General features: G+C 47.9%; 1 protein-coding gene across 8 annotated transcripts in view; it reads left to right on the top strand.

Moving 5' to 3' along the window:
• Positions 1 to 24,663, top strand: part of SPEG (striated muscle enriched protein kinase) — a 97,875-nt gene that overhangs the window by 32,726 nt on the left and 40,486 nt on the right. For 7 of the 8 annotated variants that reach the window (XM_028741102.2, XM_028741138.2, XM_028741120.2 and 4 more), the window contains 9 exons: positions 1,277 to 1,366; positions 3,289 to 3,463; positions 7,066 to 8,444; positions 10,109 to 10,252; positions 11,344 to 11,526; positions 15,249 to 15,457; positions 15,762 to 15,850; positions 16,480 to 16,655; positions 22,613 to 22,873. In XM_028741102.2, the coding sequence (XP_028596935.2) occupies positions 1,277 to 1,366; positions 3,289 to 3,463; positions 7,066 to 8,444; positions 10,109 to 10,252; positions 11,344 to 11,526; positions 15,249 to 15,457; positions 15,762 to 15,850; positions 16,480 to 16,655; positions 22,613 to 22,873 (2,706 nt within the window). Of the gene's footprint in view, positions 1 to 1,276; positions 1,367 to 3,288; positions 3,632 to 7,065; positions 8,445 to 10,108; positions 10,253 to 11,343; positions 11,527 to 15,248; positions 15,458 to 15,761; positions 15,851 to 16,479; positions 16,656 to 22,612; positions 22,874 to 24,663 lie in introns of all 8 variants that reach the window. The other variant, XM_028741097.2, reaches the window with a different exon arrangement.

The raw sequence follows: 24,663 nt of genomic DNA, 5'->3' as shown, positions 1-24,663 counted from the left end.
GGAAAAAGCACCTCCTTCCCACCCACAGGTCTTCTGATCCAGATTGCAGCCTGACATTCATTTTTTAAAAGAGAAAATATGTCTATAATACAAAGTTTTGCCATGAAAGCCCATTTTCCCTTGCAAAGTGTGGCTTCTGAGGCAGTAATTTGCATCTAAGAAAATGCAAGAAGAAAGGGAGGGGGACCCCCCCTTCAACTTTCCTCTTCCAATGTTCAGGGCCCTTATTTACCTAGCAGGCAAAGTTCTGGAATTCCACAGAGGTAGAATCACAGAGATACAAATCACCTCCTCCCTTGGGCTCTTTTCAAGGGAGAAGGAATGGGCCTTCCAGGCTTCCTTACTGGCAGCTTTGGTATTTGTTTTCCTCTAGGCACTATGGCAGCCCTGAGTATCTAGATCCTGAGAGGGTGGCAAATTATTGAGAGTTGAAACCTGCACTGCAAGGATGCCACTGGTTGTGCAGGGCCCTGGATGATCTGCATATGTTCTTGCACATGGCTGAGTTAACACAGTTTGCCATTTGATGCCATTCCCTGAGTATGGTAGACTCCAGGTCATTGCTGTTGGGCATATTGCAAATTAGGGGAGCCCTGAAAGAAAATGGAAACTCCACAAAGAGAATGCTTCTTAGAATCAGATTCATTTCATTGTATTTAGTGACCAGCCATCATGTCTTTCATTACATTCAGAGCATTCAAAATGATCTGTGATAAGCCTTAGCCCAAAATAAAACCACACTAATGTATAAAATGACCTAGAATGCCACAAATACAACCCTAAAACAAATATTGTTCAATGCCTTTCCAATGCTACAACAATAAAACTGTGAGCATAATAGAGCCCTGCTCCAGGATTCTCTAAAACTGGGCATTGACGGTGGTTTAAGAGCATCTCTGCTGGAGCAGCACATCTGACAACATTTTGTATGTTTTTCCTTTGTGCCCGCCATATGTTAGTAAACACTTATGATAAAAGAATCACCAGAAATATAGACAATTATTTCCAATAATGAGTAATTATTTTATGCAATTCAATTTTTATATTGTACCTTCTCTTCATAACACCAATAAAGGAGTCAATTTTGTCACAATCCGGCCACCCCTTTACTGAGAACTGAATTTTCAAGATCTTACTGGGGACTTCTGAGTCTCGCGGGATCTGTTTGTGACTCTGCCATACAGTTTTGATGGACGGGTACAAGCACCCAAGGCGAAGGTGTGGACTGACCTGTTGATCAAGGTCCTCCCTCACCTTGTCCTTTCTCTTGCTTCAGACTCGGAGACGGGAGAAGATGATGCCAGCAGCACACAGGTGACCCAACGCAGCCAGCTCCAGGATGAGACCACCTATAGCTCCCCAACAGGTGAGGAGAAGGAGGCAGGTGAATGGAGAGGTTTGGCAAGCATTCTGAGCAGAATGGGCATGGAACTATATTTCAAACCAAAGATGTTGCTGCTGGCGCCCCAGCAATTCTGCCCCCAAATCCCCTCACAATCCTGAGACTGTAGCCTCCCTGCTGCCTGGCTCTTTCTGAGGCAAGAGTGGTATGTCACATATACCATGCCAACACAAATAGCCCCACTCCCCCGTGATTTGTTCACCATGAATCCTATGAGCAGGGTCTTCTTCTGTCCCTGAGTGTCCAGCTTTTTTGGATCATTGGCCAAAGAGTTTAACTCTCTCTTCAGGGTTCCTTTTTGCAGGCAGCTACCATTGGAGCATGAGAATTACTGCTCCCCGGAGACATAGCCAACCTGACATCACCTTTTCCTGGAAGAAGGGCACATATTAACCGACGCAGAACATTAATTTAATAAAGAGGGCAACTTTATATCGGAGGAGGACTCAGCAAAGCATAAAGGTCATTAGATTCCACAGAAATAAAACAGAAAAATTGCAGCCTTTAACTATAGCCTCCTCATGCTGGGTTCCTTCAGTACACGGTCACTTCAGACGGGGCTCATGCACCTTCCACAGAATGACTAGGCAAATGGGGCAGGGGGAGATAGAGCCCTTGGTTGATCATGCATCCCACTTAGCAAATTGTGCTTAATGGGGGCTGTATTCTGAATTGAGCAAGCAGGGTTTAAGTGTCAATGGGCATATATATATATATATATATATATATATATATATATATATATATATATGTTCTGCATAACGTTATATTGTATAAAAAAGCCAGTCACACTCCCAGGTGACAAAGAAACAGGATGGAGCTGTGCACATGTTTATGCAGATAGGAGCAAGCTGGATTCTCAGAAGTCAGCAGTGTGGGGAGTCAGGTTTATTTCCCTGAGAGCACCCACCTAAGCAGGTGACTAGTTTCCATTCATTCTTTTGAGTAAATGTATGAGATTATTAACCATGCGCTTCTCACTGTTAGCAACCTTCTTTGGCTTTCCAACCTCAGTTTTTCATTGGGCAACTTTTAGCTACCTGTTTGCCTTTCCACAATCTCCTTTAGTTTAAATCGTTCTTTCCTCTCGAAGAGTCTCTTTAAAAAAATTGCAGTCCTATTCTCTCACGTTCTTTTTACTGAACAAAAAAACAGGTCCGAGTTTTCCATCACAAAAGAGGTTTCCCATTGTTTTGATCATCCCTGTGCCTCTTTTCTGGTGGTTCCGGGGACAACAACACAAGGCATAAGCTCCCATTTTCAATTTGGGCAACTTTATCCCCAATAAACTTGTCTTCAGTGCCTGGCACAGAGCACTGCAGTTCTGGCCTTCCATCGCTGCTCTTCCTTCAGTAGGTAGTCTTGGGTAAGCTAGTCTCTAAAAAGTTGGGGGAACAATGATCTACCTTGCAAAGCAGGATAAACAAGCCAATGATTGCAATGCACTGTGCATGTTAAAAGAGCTACATGAATATTCATTTATATCATTGCAATAAGAAATTGTTCGTCTCTCCTTCCTTCACTGCAAATGCCTGACCTTGTGTGTTGCATAATTGTGTTTCCCTTCACTCTGGCCACATCATCTTGGTGGCTGAGTTGAGTTATTAAGTGACCAACCTGGCCTTGTCTTCTTTTCCTTCTTCGCCCCTCTTCTTTGTCCTTTCCAGCTGAGAGAAAAATGCTTATTCTTAGCCCTCAAGAACACGGCCTGACGCTAACCCATGATATATGCAGTGGCACTGCACGCTCCAAGAAACTGATACTTTACAGCCTCCTAAATTAAACAATATCGATAGAATCTCAGGTTATCAGACCCCGATCTGATGCAAGGGAGATGGGGGGCTTCCCAGCCCCCTCGATCAGTCCATGTCTGTCTTTCCTTGCAGGGGAGTCGGACACGCTGGTGGATGCCTCCATGAAGACCACGCCGACCTCAGTGCCAGGCCTGTCCCAGACAGATGAGCACTCCAACTGGTCAGGGAGCCAGACCACGGTGTTGGAGAAGGACCCAGAGGCTGGCCCCACGGTGAGGGGACCCTACCTGCACCCCAGCATTCCAAGGCAAGCACCTGCCGAGGCCCGGCACCTGGGGGTGGAGCCGCTGGTGCGGGCATCACGGGCGGAGCTGATTGGCGTGGCCCCGGGGTCCGAGGACAGCCTGTCTCTGGGGAGCGACCCCTACGGCAGTGCCTTCAGCCTGTACCGGGGCCGTGCCCTCTCCTTGCACGTGTAAGTAGCCGTGGGGCCGTGGAGTGGGGTGCAAGGGCCATTATGCTGGGACCATCTCTTCCCCCCTACTCTCCAGTCATAATCCCTCGCTGAACCCTCAACCTCTTAAGTCATTGATTCCGAGGCACCACCGAAACTTCCCCGAGCCCCATCATCACAGTCCCAATCCCTGATGTCATGGCACCCTCCATCCACAGCCCCCGCTGCACTCTCTATACCCTCTGAAGCCACCCACACTATCCTGCCATTGTCTCTCCTACTGCTTCCTCTGCTGCAGTATCTTCCCCCTCCCCATCGCCTCCTGCCTTCGTGCTCCTAAAATGTTGCTATGAGGACAATGGGCTGCATAGGTAGGTATCTGCTGCTGGCCCAGGCTTCCCACTCCCTAATGAGCATAGAGAGCAGAGTCTCCATAGTTCCTCCCCTCCCCGGGGTTTGCTGTCTTCCTTTGGCCTGGAGCTGACCCTGTTTCGCATAAAGCCAATGGCATCAGTAATAGGCCCTCCAACACCAAACTCTGAGAGATGCCCATTTAATTGGGGCATCAATTGCGGCACTTAAAAAAACAACCCAAGCACAGTGAGCTGCACTCACTCTTCTGACGCATGGCAATATTATTTAAATTGATAGTAAAATAATGCCTATATCACCTTTCATTTCAAAAGGAATACCAGTCCTGGTATGGGCTAGCGAAGAAATTGCCATGACCAAGCGAGTCATTTAAGCCCTCCGAATCCTGGATAACCCAAATCCAAATTTATGACTTATGGGTGCAACTGAGCTAATATTAAGTACTTCTGAGTTCCATTTACTTCAAGGGAAGATTAAGCACCTGCTTAAAACGAATCCTTTTGAGATTAGTGGGACATAAAAGTGCTGTACTGAGGCTTGATTGCGCTTTATGTAAATTAGCCAAACCGAGACAGGACCATTGGATGGGAAATTGCCATTTCATCTGAATGTTTGATTTCACCCACACAGAGATGAGACCCCCATGGCTGGCTTGGTGTAGGTAAAGGTGGAGACAGTCACAGGAGGTTGTGATTGTCATATAGACAGGGGCCTATACTGTTCCCACCAAGGCCTAGATTAATGGGGAGAAATAGCAGGGTTTCGATGCCACCATCCACGTTTGGGGATTTTAGTTTAGAAAAGTAAAGTAAAGGGAGTGCATCATTCAGGAATATATAATTATGCATGGTGTAGAGTAAGAGGATACAAAGATTTTTTTTCTCTAGCTGACTACTGTGGAGACAGAATGCTGGACTAGATAGGCCATTGGTCTGGCCCAGCTGGGGTCTTCATATGTTCTTATATTCACCTATTTCTGAGGTCAGTGCATCTGACTGTTAACCAGAAGATCGGGGGCTCAAGACCTCCCAGGGATGGCTGTGGGCAGGATTCCTTCATTGCAGGGGGTTGGGCTAGATGACCCTCAGGATCCTTTCCAACTCTATGATTCTATGATTATTAAACAAATTCAGGCAGGCAAATCTGGAGAAACTATAGAATACAGAAGCACAATCAGAGGTAGGTAGTCGCCCTCATCCATAAGGATGACGTGAAAGAGAGACTGGTTGCTGTTGCTTAAGGGAATGGTAATTAAGAACCCAACAAATGATGTAATGATGGTGATGTGATTATCTCTTTGGTAGTGGTGCTTTTGGCTACACTAATGCGACTTTTGATAAATTCATCACACACACATTTTAAAACCCCCCGTTAAGAACCCCTTTTATTCTAGAAATGTAGCGATGCAGGGAGGCAAACAGGGAGAGATGATAAGCCGTGTCGAGTGCCAAATCTCTTCCTCATACCATATATAGATCCATTTCAGTTTCTGAGCCATTAGCAGGCACTGCCCACACATTTTTATTATTTCCCCCCTGTAATAATGGGAAACTGGATACCAGCGGTTTTTCTTAAAAGCGAAAGCTGAAACCCGTCATGCTGTGAAAATGGCAGCACACTCCATGTTAACTGCAGAGGCAGTGAGTGCAGTAAGGATCTTTGAGAGGGTGGGTGCAGAGCTACGTTAGGTCACTTGAGACTCCCTCATCTCCCTCTTCTTTCCTCCTGAGTTTGCTTTCCCAACTTTATCCTCACGCTTATCATCCTCCGGCTATGGTACCTAACTAAGTATACACTTGCATAATTCTCACTGTGTGCGTGTGTGCATGCAGCTGGACATGCATGCCCATTTGTTGTAAGGAACTGAGTTGGCCTTGGAATTAATGTATGTGTGCCAAGTATATGTATCTGTTTGTATGTACACATGAATTAGTGTTTGTACCTGTGGGAAACAGCATGTCTGTGTACAGGATGCAGCTCTCTATTCCCCTATCCTCTGCCTTCTGTTGCATTTCTGGCTGCACCAGGGCCTCCCCTTGTCTTCCCCTGCTTCCTCAAGCCAGGCCAGCCTATACTCATCTACCACTGATGCACAGCCCGATGAACTCCCCCCAATCTCTTCCTTTGCCCTAGTGCAGCATCTGGCATGGCTCATTCAGCAGATAAGACCAAGAGTTGGATCTTGCCAGGAAGAGTGGGTATTTTCCCTGGACTTTTGGCAGAGAATCCCAGTTCACCCATCTGGCCAGTCTTGGAATCAAATATGATGATGATTTATTTATATATATGCCACCCATCTGACTGGGTTGACCCCCAGCCACTCTGGGCTGCTTCCAACAAATTAAAACACAAGTAAGACATCAAACATTAAAAAAATTCCCACATTTTTATGAGGCAAGACCCATCGCAATGCAATCCATACCACAGTATGCCACAGCACAGAGCAGGGGCACTGTAGAAAGGTCTAGGTGGGGCAAACAGCTTGAGGAGATTCAGATAGTAAGCCAAGCCACACACTGCTGGAGAAGGCAAAAACAAACACACACACCCTGCCCTGTACACATGCACACACATCTTCATCTAAGGACAGAAGTACACAACTGTTGCTCCTTCTCATTGCCTCACCTCTCTCTTCCATGGGTAATTTAAACCCCAGGTCTGCCATTAGGAGGAGTTGGCCACGTGCTTGTTTAACCAGGGGGGTACTCAAGGGTACGCAGTACCGGCACCCCTTTTGTTGTGAGGCACTTACGGTAACAACTTCATGGTGAGTACCAGCACCTATTTTTCTAGAAAAAGAGCACAGGTTCTCCTTATTTATTTATTTATTTATTTATTTATTTATTTATGTATAATCCACACTTTCATAAAAACGTAGCAAGACGGAGTAGGAGGATAAAATCAATAAAAGGATAAAATCAGCAAATATAAGGATAAAATCAACAAAAGTTCCGTAAATCAGCATTCAAAACATCAATAAGACATCAGCATAGGCACCTGCTCCCTTGCCGCTCACCTTCTTTTGAGTTTTTCAGGCTGTCCTGCCTTAGCAAACTGTGCCATGTCTTGCCTTCCAACTGCAGCAACCTCCCCCATGGTGGGTACCGGAGGGATGATGCCAACAGCAGCAGCAAAACCAGCACAGATACCCTCCACCCACCAGCACAGAAGCCTCCTCTCCAGCGCCCAGTGTCCCCCAGAGCAGGGCAGTGCCCCGTCCAGCCGCCTGGGGCTGGCCGTGGCCCCACCCCACCTGTGGCTCCCCGCAGGAAGCTGCTGATGCCCCCTGAGTTCCAAGATGCGGCATCCGAGGAACTGGACGAGAAGCTGAAGCGCCCCAAGTCATCTGGCTACTCTCAGGCTTGCACAGGAGAGTCCCGGCCCCAGACGCCGCTGAGCGAGGCCTCCAGCCGCGTCTCCGTCCTCCGCCCATCGCCCAAGCTGCCGCGGACGGGCTCCAAAATCTTTGACAAGCTGAAGTTCTTTGAGGAGCGGCGCAAAAGCCTGGAGCAGAACGAGAACCCATGGCTGCCGCTACGCAAGACGCGCTCTTTTGACCAGCCCGGCTTCGACGATGCCAGCCCCTTCCTCTCGGCCGTCTCCCACGAGGACCTGCAAGAGGACACCCGCTCCGAGCTGGGCGGCGTGGCGTTCCGGCGCCGGGCCTTCCACCAGAAGGCGGCCTCCTTGGATGAGCGCGGCCGCTTCTCCAGCCGCGTGCACGACATGGAGCACAAGTTCACGGAGGAGCTGGGCCGCATCAAGCGCACCGTGTCTCAGCAGCAGCTGCGGCGGTCGCAAGAGCTCTTCAGGTCACCGTCGCCACGTTCCTCCGCTGAGCCATCTGCTCCCAGGGTCCCGCCACCACGGAAACTCAAGCCCCTCAAGGCTTTGCCCCTGGCAGAGAATGCCCACGGCGTGCAGCAGCTGGTGTTGTCCAGCGTGGTCCTGGTGGGGCCCAGGGACGAGACCAAGGGGACGCAAAAGCCTCTGGCGAGGAGCGTGGCCACAGCTGAGCAGGTGGCAGAGCCCAGCAGGGGTCAGAAGGAAAGCGAGCTGAATGGGCAGGATCTGCGGAGGAAGGTGGAGCAGTGCCCGCTGACTCTGGCAGCCCCCTTGGGAAGGAGAGACCTCCTGCAGGCTGGGCATCCAGAGAGCAATGACTGCATGGATGGAGGGTCTGTGAACGCGGCGAAAGGGAGCCATGAGCCCAAGGGTCCAAGTGCAGCCTCACATGCCCGGAAACGGGAATCTGGCCAGAATGGACATTCCCTGCCCTGGGCCAAGACGGAACCAGGAGCAGATAGAAGCAGGGCAGGGACCCACGGTGCAAACAGAGAGTTGGAAAGAAAGACTGGGAAAGTGGCAGAGAAAAAGGACAACGCATTGCAGCCTCAGGAAGGGAAGAGCACTCGGAGCAGAGGCAAAGGGCGCCGGACGCGGCGAACATCGCCTGAATCAGGTATGGAATCAGGGCAAGTGCTGCTGTCTCCTTGGGGAGGAAGCTGGCAAGCTAGGCTGTGCTGTATGCCGTGGGGAGAACTCCACCCAACTTCCCACAGAAATGGAGAGGCCTGTAATGTCCTTTCCTCCACTGTAGGCAAGACCCTTAGGATTCAGACCAGAGCATCATGCATGCCTGGAATTGTATGAGCTCCTCGCGAGGGTTGGTAAGTGCTTAGTCTTGGCTTGCCCTTATCTGTTCTGACTGCTTCTCACATTTCTGCCCATGTCATCAGCATCTGGGATGTAATCTCAGCCAGGCCTTGCCTGGAAGAGTCATTGGTGCGTAAGCTTAGCATAGAGCAGGTGTGGGGATCCTTTGGACCTCCAGGTGTTGCTGAACTACAAGTCCCATCAGCCCCAGCAAGCATGGGGAAGATGGGAATTGTAGTACAGAAACATCTGGAGGACCAAAGGATTTCCACACCTGGCATAGGGTGTGGGGAAGAGCAGGTTTTTGCAGGAAAAGCTCTGGAACAAATGGTTGGACATGGAGCTTTTAAGCTCAGATCTGTGCCTGGAAAAAGTGGGCCAAAAGCTAAGTGTGGATAAACCCCTCCTCACTATCCTTGGCCCTCTGTCCTTTTTGTTCCTTTCCATAAAACAAAGGGACAGCCTCTGAGCAATGGAAGTTGGAAAGAGGAGCATGAACTTGAGATCCAGTTTCTGAGGCGGCCAAGTGAGTGTGGCAACTTCATCAGGGCCTCCAGGTAGCTGGCAGATACAAGACACGGTGCAACATGTACAACAGTTAATTGGTTCACAGTTCACTGTGGTTATGTGTATGTTACAGAGAACTGTATTCTCCTAATGGCTAACACAGGTTTTGTGACAGGATTTTCAGTGCTTCTGAGTCAAGAATGGAAATACCTGCTCTTTGGACTAGTGCAGGTTTTGTTCATTTGCTTAGCATTTAGGTACATTCCTCATACATTCTTGCTGCTGCCTTGTAAGGTAAGTAGGCTGGCCTTAGTATCCCCATTTTACAGACTGGAAGTGAGGCTGAGAAATGCACACATCTTGAATGCACAGAAGTAGTGTATGTACCAAGGGGCTGCTGTACTGAGTCTACCAAATTACTGACAGAAAAATAAGTCCTCCAACTTCCTTCCCAGGTAGCCTGACTCAATAAGTGATCATAAATTTAGACACATTTATGACTAGTGTCAGCTTTGAATGCATTGAGCTGTAACAGTAGTTTTATGAGGGTTCTAAATTTCCCCCCTCTCTAAACAAGTGAAATGAAGCTCATCCTCTTTAGTTATTCTTAGAGACCTGTGAAGGTGGCTATCTGCGTCAAGGCAGAGTGAACTGTGCCACTCAGGAGGCTGCTCTAATCCTTTGGACTCAGCTAGGTAGCAATAGATCAAGAATCCACACTGTGCTAGAGAGAGACTTGGGGAGATTAAGGATTTTGAGCAAACTGTAATCATCAGCACATAAAAGGGCTCTCACTCTCTCGGGGCATAACAGAACCAGTGCATGTGAAAAAGAGAGCTAAGATTTAAACACATTCCTTCCCAGAAGGCAGTGCAAAGTTTTATATCCATGCAAGTTGTGGACCTTTCCCCCTCCTCCACACCACCTCTTTTGCAGCTGCTCTTTCTCCCTCTCTCTGCACAGAATCTTCTGATGATTCCTACATCTCGGCGGGTGAGGACCCACTGGAACGCCCCATCTTTGAGATCCCTATCCAGGATGTAACAGTCGTAGCTGGAACAGAAGTGCTGTTCAAATGCATCATCACAGGCAACCCTTCCCCAGAAGGCAAGTGCATGGAGTAGCAGGAAGAGTGTGGGATGAGTGATGATGAGCATGCATAGGCAAACCTGTGGGGTGCCCAGTGCATGTCAGTGTGAGAGGGGCCAGGAGATGGATGGGGGCCATCTACTCTACCTTTGCTGTTGTCTCTTGGATCACACAGGTGTCTTCATTTCCACAGATCTCTAGGGATAATTGGTTTTATTTGGTTTTGTGTGTGTTGGCTAGCTCACATCAGTAAAGATTCTGCTTTGAATATGGTCCAGAGCCATGTGGTCCTGGTGGCAACACTAGGAGGAAAAACACAAGGCTGGGGGAGAGAAATGGTTGCAATTCCAGCTGCCCAATAGTACCAAGTAATGTGACTGGCAAGTAATGTTGCAATTGACTAGAAGGGGGGGGGGGGAATGGCCTAACCAGGTTTTTTGCTTTTGTTGCAAGAAAAACAAAGGGCAATGCTATTTTATTTTTAGCTGCAATCCTTTGATAGGCAGGCAACAATCCTGCTAGACTTTCCCTCCCTTCGCCTAGCTCTGCTTTCATGCAAATAATTCAACCCTTACCCCTGCACCAGAATGTTCTATTTCAAAAGTTGATAACTTTTACTGTGATGCAGTTTTCCAGCAGCAACACCTGTGGTGCTGCCAAACTGTAGTCCTGTATTATGGCTGGGAAATAACCCAGGGGAAATAACCACCATCCCAGGCCATTACCCTCAGCGGCCCTGCTGCATACCCTCTTCAAGTGTTTTTGCCTGGCTGAAATGTGTCCTTGAATTCTGATCATGCTTCTTATCTGGATGGAGGCCAGAGAGGGGAGTGTGAATGTGTGTAGAAACTAGCCTACTGTACAAAGTGGGGGAGATGCATTTGTTGGGCTGTGGCCCTGCCCACCACTGCCATGTGGCCTCTGGAAGGTTGCTCAGAAGGGAATGTGGCACTCAGGTTGCAAAAGGTTCCTCACCCCTCCTCTCTGAAAAGGACACAGTTCCAGCAGTCAGTGGATAAAGTGGGAAGTGCCATGTATGGGGGGAGGTGCTGTATGTACAGAAGTGTCCCCACATGCTCTGATCTCCTACCCACTTGCCCCTTCCCCAGTGTCATGGCGAAAGGATGGCGTCCCCTTTCGGAGCAGCACCACTCGCCCTATCAAAGCAGAGGGGGAACGCCACACCCTGCTGGTCAGGAGTGCCCGTGCGGCTGATGCCGGCCTCTACACAGTTTGTGCCACCAATGAAGTGGGCGAGGCCTGCTGCAGTGCCATCTTGACTGTGCGGCCAGGTAAGTGGCCGGGGAAAGCCAGCCAGATGGGTGGGTACAAATAATAAATTATTATTATATTATTATAAGTGTGTGATGAACGCAGTGGAGGCAGCCCAGAGAGGACCAGCTGAATCCCTGAAGGCCAAGGGAGGGTTGTAGAGTCATATTCCTTCCCAGGCCAAGTTTGGGGAGAAGCAGTTTCGTGCCTTGGGGCTTAGTTAGCATCCTAGGCTAGGTCTTTTTCTGTCAACCTTGTGGTGCCTCAGGCTGCTGCCGCTGCTACTGCTGAAAGAGAGATGAGGCTGCCTTTACCCTACAAGGCTTGGTTTAGGCCAGCGTGGCTGACAAACAGCCAGCAGCAGTCTTGAATGCGGGGAAGAAGGGAGAGACGGCCTGGACTGCTGGGCTCTCAGCACCAACCCCACGAGGTGGCGGCGGGGGAGGTCGAGCTGGCTGGCGGACCGACTCCGATTCCTGATCCGTGTTCCGGACCACAAACTCCGCAGGGAAACCCGTGTCAGCGGCGCCTGCAGTTTGCAAGCGTTCCTGGGCACGTGCAAATGAATTATCCGAAAGGATGCAAATGAGGTCGCCCGTCTGTTGATCTGAAATGTGAGCCCTGGAGGGGCTGGGGTCGGCGTCTGTCTGGAACGCAGATGCCTTCCTCGGCTGTGGCTCAAGGGAAGGCGGTTCCGAAGAGGCTCCTGGATTCTGCCCGGCCTATGGCGCCTCCATTGAGGATCCGTTTGCCCACTCATCTCCTCCGTGTCGGACGCTGTGTTTGAAAAGAATCGGGGATTGAGAGAGAGAGAGAGAGAGAGAGAGAGAGAGAGAGAGAGAGAGATCATCCTCGGGAAATGGCTGTAGGATCCTCTTTGCCGCGCCGATTGCAGGCTCAGGAGGGGCGCGCCGTTTGTTCCCTGCGTTCTTGCGCTGCAATCCTATGCATGTTTACTCGGAAGTAAGTCCCGCTGCGTTCAATGGAACTTAAACCCAGGTAAGTGTGTATAGGATTGCAGCTTTAGTGGGTTTGGAACTGGGAACTCGGCAGAGAGAGGGAACGCAACTTTTCAACTCCTAGGTGGGCGTTTTGAGAGGAACAGAGATGGGTGAAGCGGAGCAGGGAGAGTGTCTCTTGCTCCCATTAACCCTTTGTTTGTACAACTGAATGGTGTGAAGGGATGAGGATCCTCCAGCTTCACCACATCTGCCCTATAGGTAGGAAGAAATGGGATTCTGCTTTGGGTGCCCCTCTGGGGGCTGAGAATTTATTGGGCTATAACCTCCCAAAGCAATGGGACTGCAGAAGGGAAAGCCAGCCTCAAAGTCTCTATAGGCCTCTTACGTTGTTGTCCAGAAACTTGGAGGTGAGAGAGACTCTTATACTAAGGTGTATTACCTTGTCTTTGGGGATAGGGGGAAGCAAGGAACTACAAGGCAGGCCATTCCCATCCACACAAGATAATCTTTCCCTGCCTGCAGCAGAGCATGATGGAAGGCTTTGAAAGACTCACCCTTTTGTCTGGATCGAACACACCTCTGCTTCTATCTCCTATTTTGTTCAAAGGGCTAAGAAACCTATCCTGTCTCTGTAGATTTTCTTGTAAACACCCCACCCATCCCTACTCAGCTTGAAGTGCAGCATTGCCACAGAAATTGCCACAAGACTATTTCCACTAACTGGCCCCACAACAAGGCCTGCTCTTCTCACAATGCATACACTGCAAGTTGTAGTTGTCCCAGCTACTAATGTCACCTTGGCCCCTTTCAGGGAGAGCAAGCCAGGAATGATGCTGCCAACAAGAAAAAGAGTACTGGCGCCCATGATTGGAGTTGCCTGATTCATGACTGTTTAAAGTCTTTCTTTTTACCAAATGGAGATGGCATAGATATATATCAGCAGCAGGCTTCCCTGTATGCCCATGGGACTTGGCAGGGTTACAGGCAGTGTTGGATTTGATATCTTCTAAAGCAGTACTGAGAAAATGACTTGTTGTTTCTGTTTCTTCACTCTGCCTCTTTCTGGGTAAGAGGATTGAATACAGACTAGAGCCTAACTGCAAGAAGAGTTTCACAACCCAGATGATCAAATTATTTACATTTATTTATTCTAAACAATGCACTATGCAAATTACACACTAATAGAGATGTTGTTTGTGCAGATTCATATATGCATATTTGAGGTGCCAAACTTTTCACCTCATGACTTTGCCACAACAGATTTACACAAAGAGCTGTTTCTCTGAAAGGGCCCCATTATACACAAATGCATGAAAATTAGTCAAAGAATTGTAGGTCATTACTACGTTTATTTATTTGTTAATACACTTTAATCTCATTCCTCCTCCAAGGATTTCAGGAAAACAAAATGGTCTCCCCTCAGCCCCAATTTTATTTTGTTTTGTCCTCACAATGACCCTTTGGGGTAGGTAAGACTTGAGAGATAATGACTTGCCCAAGGTGAGCTTCATGGCTGCTGAATATCTGAAAACTAACATTCTTTCTTGAACTGATAGTTGTCATATGGGGGTGAGTTTGGATACAAGCCTCTCCATAGAAAACTGAATTGATAAAATCCTTGCAGAAGGATTTTACCATCTCAGTTATGAAGACAAACATAATTCAGAAATGTCACATGGTACAGTCCTGCCTCTTCAGAATGCAGGAGGAGTGTTTGTCATTAAAAGAAAAAACAAAACAACCTCCATGTCTGTGGAAAGTATGTCAGGAAGAAGGAGGGTTCTGACTTAGTCTCTCTTACTTTTCTACTTACAAAGATAGTTAATTTAATTAAACGGGTAGCATTCAAACATGTGATCCTTCAACTGCATTTTGAATGATACGGGCCTAGGAGGGCTGTATACCATGTGATGTTTCTGATTGTGTGGTTCTGTTCTAAATCAGCCTCTAGGCTCCATTCCACAGAAGCAGCAAAGGTCTGTTTGAGATAACAATGTTCATGCTAGGCTAAGTGCAGTGTCCTAATTGCAAAATAGGGCATAGTGGAACAGTCAAGAGGAAGGATGGAAAGAACTAATGGGGTGTTAGTTGGCTTAGGTAGGGGCAGGAAACTGGAAACTTGCATACATAAGAAGGAACGGGGGAAAGCAAAGAATGAAAACACTCTAACCATCGCACACCCTTAGGGTCAGTGTTTTTGTTTCAGGGCCAGGGCCACTGTTACATTATATGCTTGCCACTTCCCCAAGTTTCCATCTGGGGCTGCTCTAGTAACGTATGAATGATGAAAATCATGTAGGAAGAGTTGACAATGTGTTACATCCCACATCAGCAGAGTGGGATGGAGCCTGCTAGGAAGCTGGTAGCCATAATGCCCCAGTAAGAGTATCTAAAGATAGCATAAGCAACCAAACATTTCCTGCTGCAATGGATTTCTATTACTATTTTGAAGGAACCAATGTATTCCAATGGTCAATTTGTGTTATTACTTTTTGTATGTGCCCCCTCTTCATGTGCTCTTTTTTTTTAAAAGCAAAAGCAAATGGAAACCTCATCCCTTAGAATACATTGTAGGTGCACTGGGCTATCATGTAGAAAGCTAGATTATATCATTTACTCTGTGCTTGTGGCTAAACCGTCAACTAAAATCCCTGTATATGAGCCCTGGCTGCTAGGTGGGCGGCTATGTCCTGGTGCTGCTTTCCCCCTTGAGCTGGAGAGCTTTGCTGCTTCAATGTGCTGTGCACAAGCCATGCCCTAACCCTCTTCTGCCTGTCTAGCTCCCGCAGAGTCCCACAGCCGATTGGTACCCCATCACGAGCTCAGCAGCCCTGTCACATCAGATGAAGAGTACCTGAGCCCCTTGGAAGAGTTCCCTGAGTCTGGCACCCCGCGGCACCACCCTGTCATGAAAGTGCAACCCCGATCTGAGATTGGCCCACCCCCGGTGCATGTGGGCATCAACTTCAAGGCTGCCCCATCCTTTGAGGTGAGCAGGTGGTGAGACTAGCGCAGGAGGGCATGACAGTGGAAAGTAACCTATGGCTTTTGCATACTTGAATGAGGATTCAGGTTATAAACCGGCACTCCCTTGGATTGGGGTTGGGGGCCCTGGGCTTTTGACATGCTCAGACATTTGAGGCAAAAAGTAAATTCCAGCTTTTACTCCACTGAAGGTATTGCACCTAGCAGAGCTTGCCCTGCACTCTGCTTATCCCTGCCCCCTGCTTTAAAGAGAACTTGCTTCCCATCTTCCTTTGCAGTTGGCATGATCCTGACACTCTCTCTTGCAGGTGACACTGAGTGACCAGGAAGTACTGGAGGGGCAGGATGTGGTCCTGCGCATTCGGGTACAGGGAGAGCCAAAGCCCATTGTGCACTGGTGAGTGGGTTTTATGATACAGCATAACTTCACAAGTAGCCATGTTGTCCTGGGATGATATGGGTGGCGAAGCTTTCCCAGTTTTGCAAAATAAGAATCTCAGGCAACCAGTAAGGGAACTTGCGTCCATCAAGAAGAGTGTTGGGTTTATTTTATTTTTTCCTGTCTGGCCTTCAGTACTCCACAACTGACTAACAACTGTGTGATATGTAGACTGGCAAAATATTAAACAGACAAGGCTGCTTTCCAAATGGCAAAAGACCCATCCAACCTGAGAATGGTTTGTTTTGTATGTAAGTGGTGGGATGGCAAAAAGAAAGCAGGTCCTCGGCCTTCCAGAAAGTATCAAGAATCAGACCTGAGACTGATAGGCCTGGATGTAATGGGGGGAAAAAAGGGATCTCTGATCTTATGGCTTGAACTGCCTTGACTATATTGTACCAAAAGCTATGTTTGTAGTAGCAACAAGGTTGGGGGAAGGCCAATGCAGAATGAAGTATGTAGCCTCTTCCTGAGGCATGCTGCTTTGGAGGAGGGATGGTGAGATGAGATGACAGAAGAAGCATTTTGTGAAGTTGGATGGAGTTGCAAGCACTGCAGGCTCTCAGACCCTCTCCTCTGTCCTCTAGGTTGAAGAACAGGCATCCAATAAAGTATGGGCGGCGCATTTCTGCTGTGGAGGAGGACGATGGATCTTTCTGCCTACATATCCGCATGGTGGAGTGCACTGATGCTGGCTATTATGCCTGCAAGGCCATCAATGAGTATGGCACCAAGCAGTGTGAGGCCAAGCTTGATGTACAAGGTACCTTTGGAAGCCACAGAGCATGAAGATTAATGCTTGCCTGCCATGGGCTGTCCCCAGAATATCCTGCTTGCATGCCTATTTCCTTGGTTTACTCACTCATCTAAGCATGCTTCTGACTCCCCCCCCCCCCCCCCAACATCCTGTGACCTATATGAATCCTCTGCCCACAAGTAGCCTGTGGCTCCATGGCTGCTTGTTTCTGGTTGTATTGTAACTCTGTCTCCTGCCCCTAGAATTCATGACAGCCCTTGACTTAATTTTGCCCTTTTTTCATCATGAGTCTAAGAAATTTAGAGCTCCAGTTTAGAACTTCAGCCTAACAGCAGATTATCAAGAGGCACAAGCAATTAGGTTTTTGTGGACTAACTACTATGGTAAATGGGGCAAGGAGAGGAGAGAGGTTCAGCTGAAAGCAAGAAGGTATCATGAGTTCCTGAACATAAATACTACTTCGGATATCTTTAACACTCTTTGAATGTTGAAAGCATTTCCGAAATCCTTACAGCAGACTTGTATGGTAGTTATATTATACCCGTGTTGCCAAGGTGGGCTTGAGGTTAAGAAGATAGTGGCTTGCTGAGGGCCTCCAGATCAGTGTAGTAAAAGGCAGATTAGAACTGGGGACTTGGCTATTTATTTATTTTATTTAGCAAAACTTACATACAGCTTTATAGTAATAAAACCACAAAGCTGTTTGACCAAAAAAAAAAAAAAAAAGAAATATTAAAAGTATAAATAAATGACAGTTAAACAGGTACTTAGAAAACATTTAAAACTAATTAAAATCAACAGTAAGCTAAACCATTATTCTATGCTACAAGCTTATATTGGTTTTTCTTTCATTTTAAGTGGCATGGATAGGGTGAGGTGTGCCACCTCTGGTAGCAGCTATTAAGTAATGTTAAAAAGCAACAAATTAATTAATCAATACATTTGGATTTCCTGCCTCAGGCACCAAAATGTTTTGGACTGTCACTATTCATGACTTTCATTAGAGAATCCTGGGAATTTTACTTGCCTCCTTAGAACTGGGGACCCCTGGAAGGAGGGAATGGGGCCAAGCTAGATGAGATACTTCGTTTTGGGATAGTGGATGCTTATGATGCTGGGATTGAGATCAGCCTTTGATGCTGGGATTAGGAGTGCTCCCAGTCTATCTTTGGGTGGGATTCAGTCACATACTGGGAAATTCAGGTTGCACAATTATAGTTGGTTGGGAGGTCTCTACACCCCCCAAAGATAGGACTCTTTCCAATAAGGAAAGTGATGGGAAAACACACTGGGTAGTATAGGGTAACACTTGCTTAAATGATGCAACATCATTTAACCTCCCACAAACAAATCAGGATGAATGTTCATTAAATAGCCAACATCCTCTAATCTTCCTGTAAACAAATGAGGGTGAATGCTAATTAGCACCAGTCATCTGAAAGCACCCTAGTAAGAACAGCAACAGGAAGGGGATGCTTCTTCATTTTTCTCCATTCCATTTATTTGTACACTCAAAATTTCACCCGCCCATGGGTGGGAAAGCTGTGGGTGGGGACAGTGTGTGTGAATAAACAGAGAGGAAAGGGCTAAGTGGGCCACCCACTTCACTACTCTTCAGCTCTGTGGGCATGCTCTGAGCCACTAGCCACTAGGGCAGTCCAACACAAGGCCGTTTTTTGGCAATCCTCAACAACATTTGACACCCTCTCACCCTTCCAGCCCTTGCACTGCCTTCCCAAAGGCTCTGGGCTTTGGGAAGGAAGTGTGAGGGCTCTGACAGGGTCAGAAAGTTAGCACTTTCTCAGCTCTGAGAAGAAGCTGGAAGGGCCTTAGGAGACTGCCCAAGGCCTTGCGCCTCCTTCCCAAAGCCCAGGCAGCATGAGGTTGCGGGGTGAGGTGTCAAATTTTGGCCTCTCGCTCTCCCCCACCCAGGCACAACAAGGCAGCGTGCGGCCCGCAGGTTCCGTATTGAAGTAGGTAAGAAAAGTTGGACCGTCCCTGCACTAGGCTAGGCTTGTTCTCCTGGGGAGCCCTGCCTTCTTCTGAGCATGGCAAGCGCAACTGCCTTGAGACCCTTTGGAGGCCTGTTCCAGATGGGAAGAAGAGCATTCAGCTGTTGCTTAGCAACCGAGCACCAACTGCCTGTGTTCTCCCAATCCTCCCCCGTCCCACCTTGAGCTGAAACAGTGGCAGCTGCTGTGGAATTTTGGAGAAAGGAACCGTGAGCCTCTGCTCAGAAAGGAAAGAGATGAGAGAGATAGCCCACTGAGGGGGCCTGATGGCTGTGTATACCAATGTACTGCTCCCACATTCCCATAAAGACAGCCTCTGTCTCTGCCAGTGGCTTCCACGCTAATCATTGGGGCAATGAGCAGCAGCAAGTTTTACCACCAGCTCTCAGTATACTCCTCCCTGACTCCTCAATCCTACTATGCTTTTTTCTTCTTGGCTTGGTTCTGCCTTTCCCCCCCACCCTGTGGTACCCAGAACTGGGTCCCAGTGGTGGTCTGCCACCTTTCCAGTTCATTTCCAGCAGAAACTAGGGCCCATCTGCATTATACATTCAAAACACTTTAAACAGCCATGGCTTCCCTCAGAGTATCCTGGGAACTGTAGTTTGTCAAGGTTGCTGTGAGGTATTAGGAAACTCTTACTCTCCTCAAGAGAGCTACTATTCCCAGAGTTTGCCAGGAAGAGGGCTCAATTGTTAAGCCACTCTGGGAACTGTTGCTTTGTGAAGGGAATAGAGGTAACAACTCTGAGCACCCTTAATAAATGACACTTCCCGGGATTTTATTTAGGGAAGCTAAGGCTTAAGTGTTATGATACTGCTTTAAATGTATAGTGCAGATGGGGCAATGCGCCAGGCATTGTCACTACCACCAGGTGAAGGAGCAACCCCAGGCATTTTGCTGCCTGAGACAAAAGGCAGGATGTGCCTCCCCATTCCATGTACAGAATCTGACCACTTACAGTAAAATTACCTCTTCAGTACTGATGCCGGGGCAGCATCCTCCACTGTACCTGAGGGCTGCAGGTTGCTTTACAGGGCGCAGAGCAGGCTAGTTGATAGGACTCGGGCAGAATGGTTGTAGTGGGGCTGTTGCCACCCCAGCATTTCCTGCCTGACGTAGCTGCCTCGCTTTGCTTAATGGTAGGACTGGCACTGGAGCAACCAGCTCCTGTCCACATGGGCATCTCTTTAGAGTGCCTGTGAGCCTAAATGGGAGGCTATCCCCATGCTGGTTACATCTAGTAAAAGGAGAGGCTCCCTTCTCAGCCTCTGTTACCTGACCCCATAATGCCTAATATGGGCCTGAGTGGGATTTGTGTAGGGAGGAACTGGAGCAGGCTGGAAGGAACCAGCACTGTATTTTTCTCTGTCATTGATAGCTGAGGGCATATGCTAGTATTGGCTCACCTCAGACTGGCGGGACTTTTGGTTCTTTCCCCTATACCCATTTAAAAGGTGCCCTTTCCACTTTGATCAGCCTCTCTTGCTGCCTCCTTGTTCTGAATGCAAATCCCTCTGATTGGCCTATTGCATCACCTTTTAGGGAAATAGAGGCAGGGCTGTTTTCAGGTCCTGAGTGAACAGGACTTGCAGGGTCTGTTCCTAGGATCACTGGATCTGCAGAATGTTCCCAGGTGGCATGTTTTACCTAGATAGGAAGAAGAGTCTGACACTTCCTATAATGGGTTCTGCCTGGCTTCAGTGTTGGACTGGTTGGCTTGGGAAGAAGGGGACACTGTCAGGCAAATGGGAGTGTGTGTCTGTGTGTAAATGCACTGTGCTTGCTCTTTTGCTTTGCCAGACAGTGTCTACATCTGTGTATCTGCCAGGCAAACCCTTTGCTTTGACCAGGCATGTATGAATTTGTCTGTGCTTTGCCTCTGTGTCCACCATGCTACACTAACCCTTTGCTTGCTGACTGTGTTTTTGTCTGTACAGGGGGAGTGAGCTAAGGTACTGCTTGGCCCCTGGGCCGCTCTAGCCAGACAACTTGGGCAGTTGCCTCTGCTCCCAGCGTTGACTGAACAAACCAGACTGGCAAGGCTTGGCTCCTGCCCCCACCCACTGGATGGCCAGCGCCGAGACTCACCTGGACCCACAGGGCCTGGCTGCAGCTGGAGGAGTGAGCCACTGTGGGTGGGAGAGTAGTTCTGGGCTGCCCTTAGCTGCGTGAGCTGAACCAATCTGTGGCATCTCCTTAGTGCGTGGGCAGGAAGCCTCTCTGTACAATCGAGTCTCCATGTGATCCACTCTAGAGCATATAATCTCAGTGGTGGGCACTGTGCCTGTACCCAGGCGTTACACCTCTAGGTGCTGATGGTGTTTAATCCCCGTGCCGGCATCCATTTCTGTCTGGCCTGAACTGTGGCCAATGTGTGGTGCTCTCTGTTTCTTCCATGTGTCCATGTCTTCTTCTTGCCCCTGTTTGCACACTCCTGTTTCCAGGGGCCTGGGGCAGAGCACTAACTTGTCTGCTCCCTGGCCAGCTTCTCTAGAGGCTTGTGCTGCTCACCCATGGACCACACACACTAAAACGAGGCAGCTTTGGAAGGAGGAGGCCCAATCTAGGCCTTGCTTTCCCTCAAATCCAAGAAGGTGTCTGTGGGCAGAAGACTACATGCTCAGCTTTACGCAAGGCAGCGTCCTTATCTGCACGAAGTCTGGACAGCACAAGCTCACTGGGAAGGGACCTTTGCCCCTGAGTTGTGTGGGATGGAGGAGGGCTCAGGGAAATAATGGCACCCCACTAGACTTGAGCCTGCTGGGCTATGGAGCATCTTTAATGAAGGAGGCCAGGGATGCAGTCTCTTACTACCATTGTGCCCACCCCGCTCTGGGAAGGTCTCACAGGGGCTGGGCTACAGTGAACCCCTTTTTTGTAGAAGAAATAAAGTCTGTTTTGTTTGGTAAAAGTGCTGTGTGGTTTGTTCCTAGCGCAGACCCCTGTCTCCCTCTTCCCCACGTCCCCTTCTTACCCCAATATCCTGCTCTTGTGTTCTCCACACCCCATCATTCTTTCATTCACATTTAATTTGCTTCTGAATATGGCTGCCTTCCTCTCTCCTGCTACTCATTCCTGGTTGCAGTGGTTAATGGGTTGCCAGCCTCAAGTAGTATTTTGTTGAAGTATTAAACACAGTACACACAGAAGTATTTGCTCGGATTTGTCTTAACTTGGTAGTTTGAAGTGTGCAAAACTTACAGGCCGTTGGTTCCCTGACGTGTGGAGGAAAGATGACACTGGGCCATGGGGGAAGCAACTTATTCCTTCTCCTTAGTTCTTAGTCTTGCATCCTGGTTTAGCACTAGAACTAGAGTTATTGCATCAGGTTTTTCCATTCAGCATTTATCGTGGCTTTGGGTGTTTGAGATGTAGGGGAGGAACAGGCAGTGCAAGATACATATGCTTCCTCCTCCTTTGCATCTTGAGCAGCTTAAAGTTATTTGTCAAGGTGATGGTATTAGTTACCCCCAGTGAGTTGTGCAGCTCTTGTAGAAAGTTAGCCATGCCTCAGAGCTACTCTGGGAGAGTGCAGAAGCCCTAGGGTTTTTTTGTTCATAATACTTATACAATTGAAGAAACTAATAGACATTGAACATAGCCAGAAATGCAGTGAGTGAAGTTTCAGCACACTGAAGTCAGTCATTGCTAGTTTAATCTAGCTTAGCATTATTATCCTTATGAGAATATTGAACCAAAGGAATCGGAGTACTGCATGACACTTAACAGTAGGGATGGGGAAGGGATCGCACCCTTTACTCTTGCTGGCAATCAACAAGATGTTGGCCAGCTTGGCAATCTCACTTAGCCATGAATACTCACGACATGCTTCCCCCACCTTGTGCCCTGCATCTTTTCCTGTTTTTGTTCCATTGCTCAGAGACGCATCTTTCTTTCTCTCTTTTTTTCCGTTTCCTCCTCCCTTCCCCCTCCCCTCCTTTTCCCCAGTGCACCCTGAGACCCAGTCCTTGGCAGTGCTGGCTCCCCTGCAGGACGTGGTGGTGGGGGCTGGGGATGCAGCTCTCTTCGAGTGCCTGGTGTCTGGCCCACCTGATGTGGATGTGGACTGGCTATGGCGGGGGCGCCTGCTCCAGCCTGCTCTGCTCCAGTGCAAGATGCATTTCGATGGGCGCAAGTGCAAGCTACTGCTTACCTCTGTGCATGAGGATGATAGTGGTATCTACACGTGCAAGCTTAGCACAGCTAAAGGTAAGGAAGGAGGAAATGCTGCACTGGGAGAAGTCAAGGTGGTCCAGGAGCAAGAAGGGGATGCTTGTAACTGGCTGCTCACCTTCAACCAACCATTGTAACAGTGCCTTTAATAGCAGTGTGATGAACATATATAAATAGGTGATGTTTATCTCCATCCCTTGAAACCCTTAACCTGCTTGTTCCTCCATATTCAGGTGCTCTAACAGGCACGAGAGCAGGTTGGGCTCAGTTTTTTTTCTGGTCAGCTGGCAACCCTATTTTCAACAGGGTCATCACTGCACTGATATAATTGGGTGGGGGAATGGTGTCTCTGTGATGCTGAAGTTTTAAGATTCCATAATTATTTGACCATTCAAAATAGGCACACATGTTTAAAGTGTTACAATTCATTCCTTATACTAAAGCAGGAAGCATGAATAGCCTGCTGCCTTAGGCCCTGGGGGCTGGCATGCCTCATTAAACCAATGTAAGAACCTTCACACCACCCTATCTGCTTCCCTGCTACCTAGAAAACGCATTGAGACTGCAATCCTAGGCGCACATTACTTGGGAGCGCTTTCTATTGAACTTGATGGACTTTCTTCTGCGTAGATTTGTTCAGCTGGATAGCTCAGTTAGTTATAGAGTGTGGTGCTGATAATACCAAGGTTGTAGGTTTGATTCCTGTAAGAGACAATTACATATTCATGCATTGCAGGGTGTTGGACTAAATGACCCTCCGGGTCCCTTCCAACTCTGAGTCTGTGTACCCATTTGAGAGAAGGTCCTACAAATTAAACTCAGTGGGACTTGTTTCTGAATAGATGTGTATAGTGTTGTATCCATCACAGATTTAGTAAATCAAATATATATATATATATATATATATATCAAGGCTGGGGAAGGGCAGCTGGACTGGATAGGGGCAACTGCAGAACAAATTTAGTTTAGTTTACTTATGGACATCCTGAAGTGACTTAAAATACAATAACAAATTCAATAAAAAGAGTACAAATATAAGAATACTAAAAGTGTTCATGCAAAGTGGGTCATGGGAGTGGAGAAATCACCTAACAACATGAAATATGTCACCACTCCCGTACGGGGTGAACAGCAGCAGCTACCAGAGCCCAGCCTGCTGTCCAAATGGCCAAGGGTTATACAGCACAAGTTAGGGCCAATCCACACTTTTCTTTGTCCCATGATTTCTAATCACAGGTCTGAGAGGTTTCATTTTGTCCTCCTACTTTCCCTGGGGAAACCCGCTGTTTCCTGCTGAATCAGAACGTTTGTCAATTGACAGAAAACCAAATAAACAGCACAAAAAATATAATGGCATGTTGTGGGAATTCCCTTGCCAGTCTTATTTCTATGGTACTAGTTCATTACAATTCTCCTGCAAGGACCAAACAGACACCTGGTTGTTTTTAGGGTGTGGGGTAGAGAAGAGCTTCCCCATTTCCTTTCGAATGCAGAGCTATCTATGGGCTCAGTAGTCACCATACATTTAAAGCATATGTATTTCCCCCAAATAATTCTAGGAACTGTAGGTTACCCCCATAGTGCTATAACTCCCAGCACCTTTAACAAACTACAGTTCCCTGGATTCTTGGTGGGAGAGTGAAGTCATTTGCCTTAAATGTGCTTTCACTGTAGAGTGTGTTCTCAAACACAGTGCACTTGAGTTGGTGTTAGATAAAAAGACATTCCAGACTGATGAACTGAGATAAATTCCTGGGCAATTTATGGATTGGGGGGCAGGGAATCAAAGGGGCAAGAGGTATAGTAAAGGATGCAACTGTGTGGCC

This window comes from Podarcis muralis, chromosome 1 (assembly GCF_964188315.1).
Source record: "Podarcis muralis chromosome 1, rPodMur119.hap1.1, whole genome shotgun sequence".
Taxonomy (NCBI): domain Eukaryota; kingdom Metazoa; phylum Chordata; class Lepidosauria; order Squamata; family Lacertidae; genus Podarcis; species Podarcis muralis.
The sequence above is the reverse complement of the archived record's forward strand: the minus strand, read 5'-3'. Positions and strand labels throughout refer to the sequence as shown.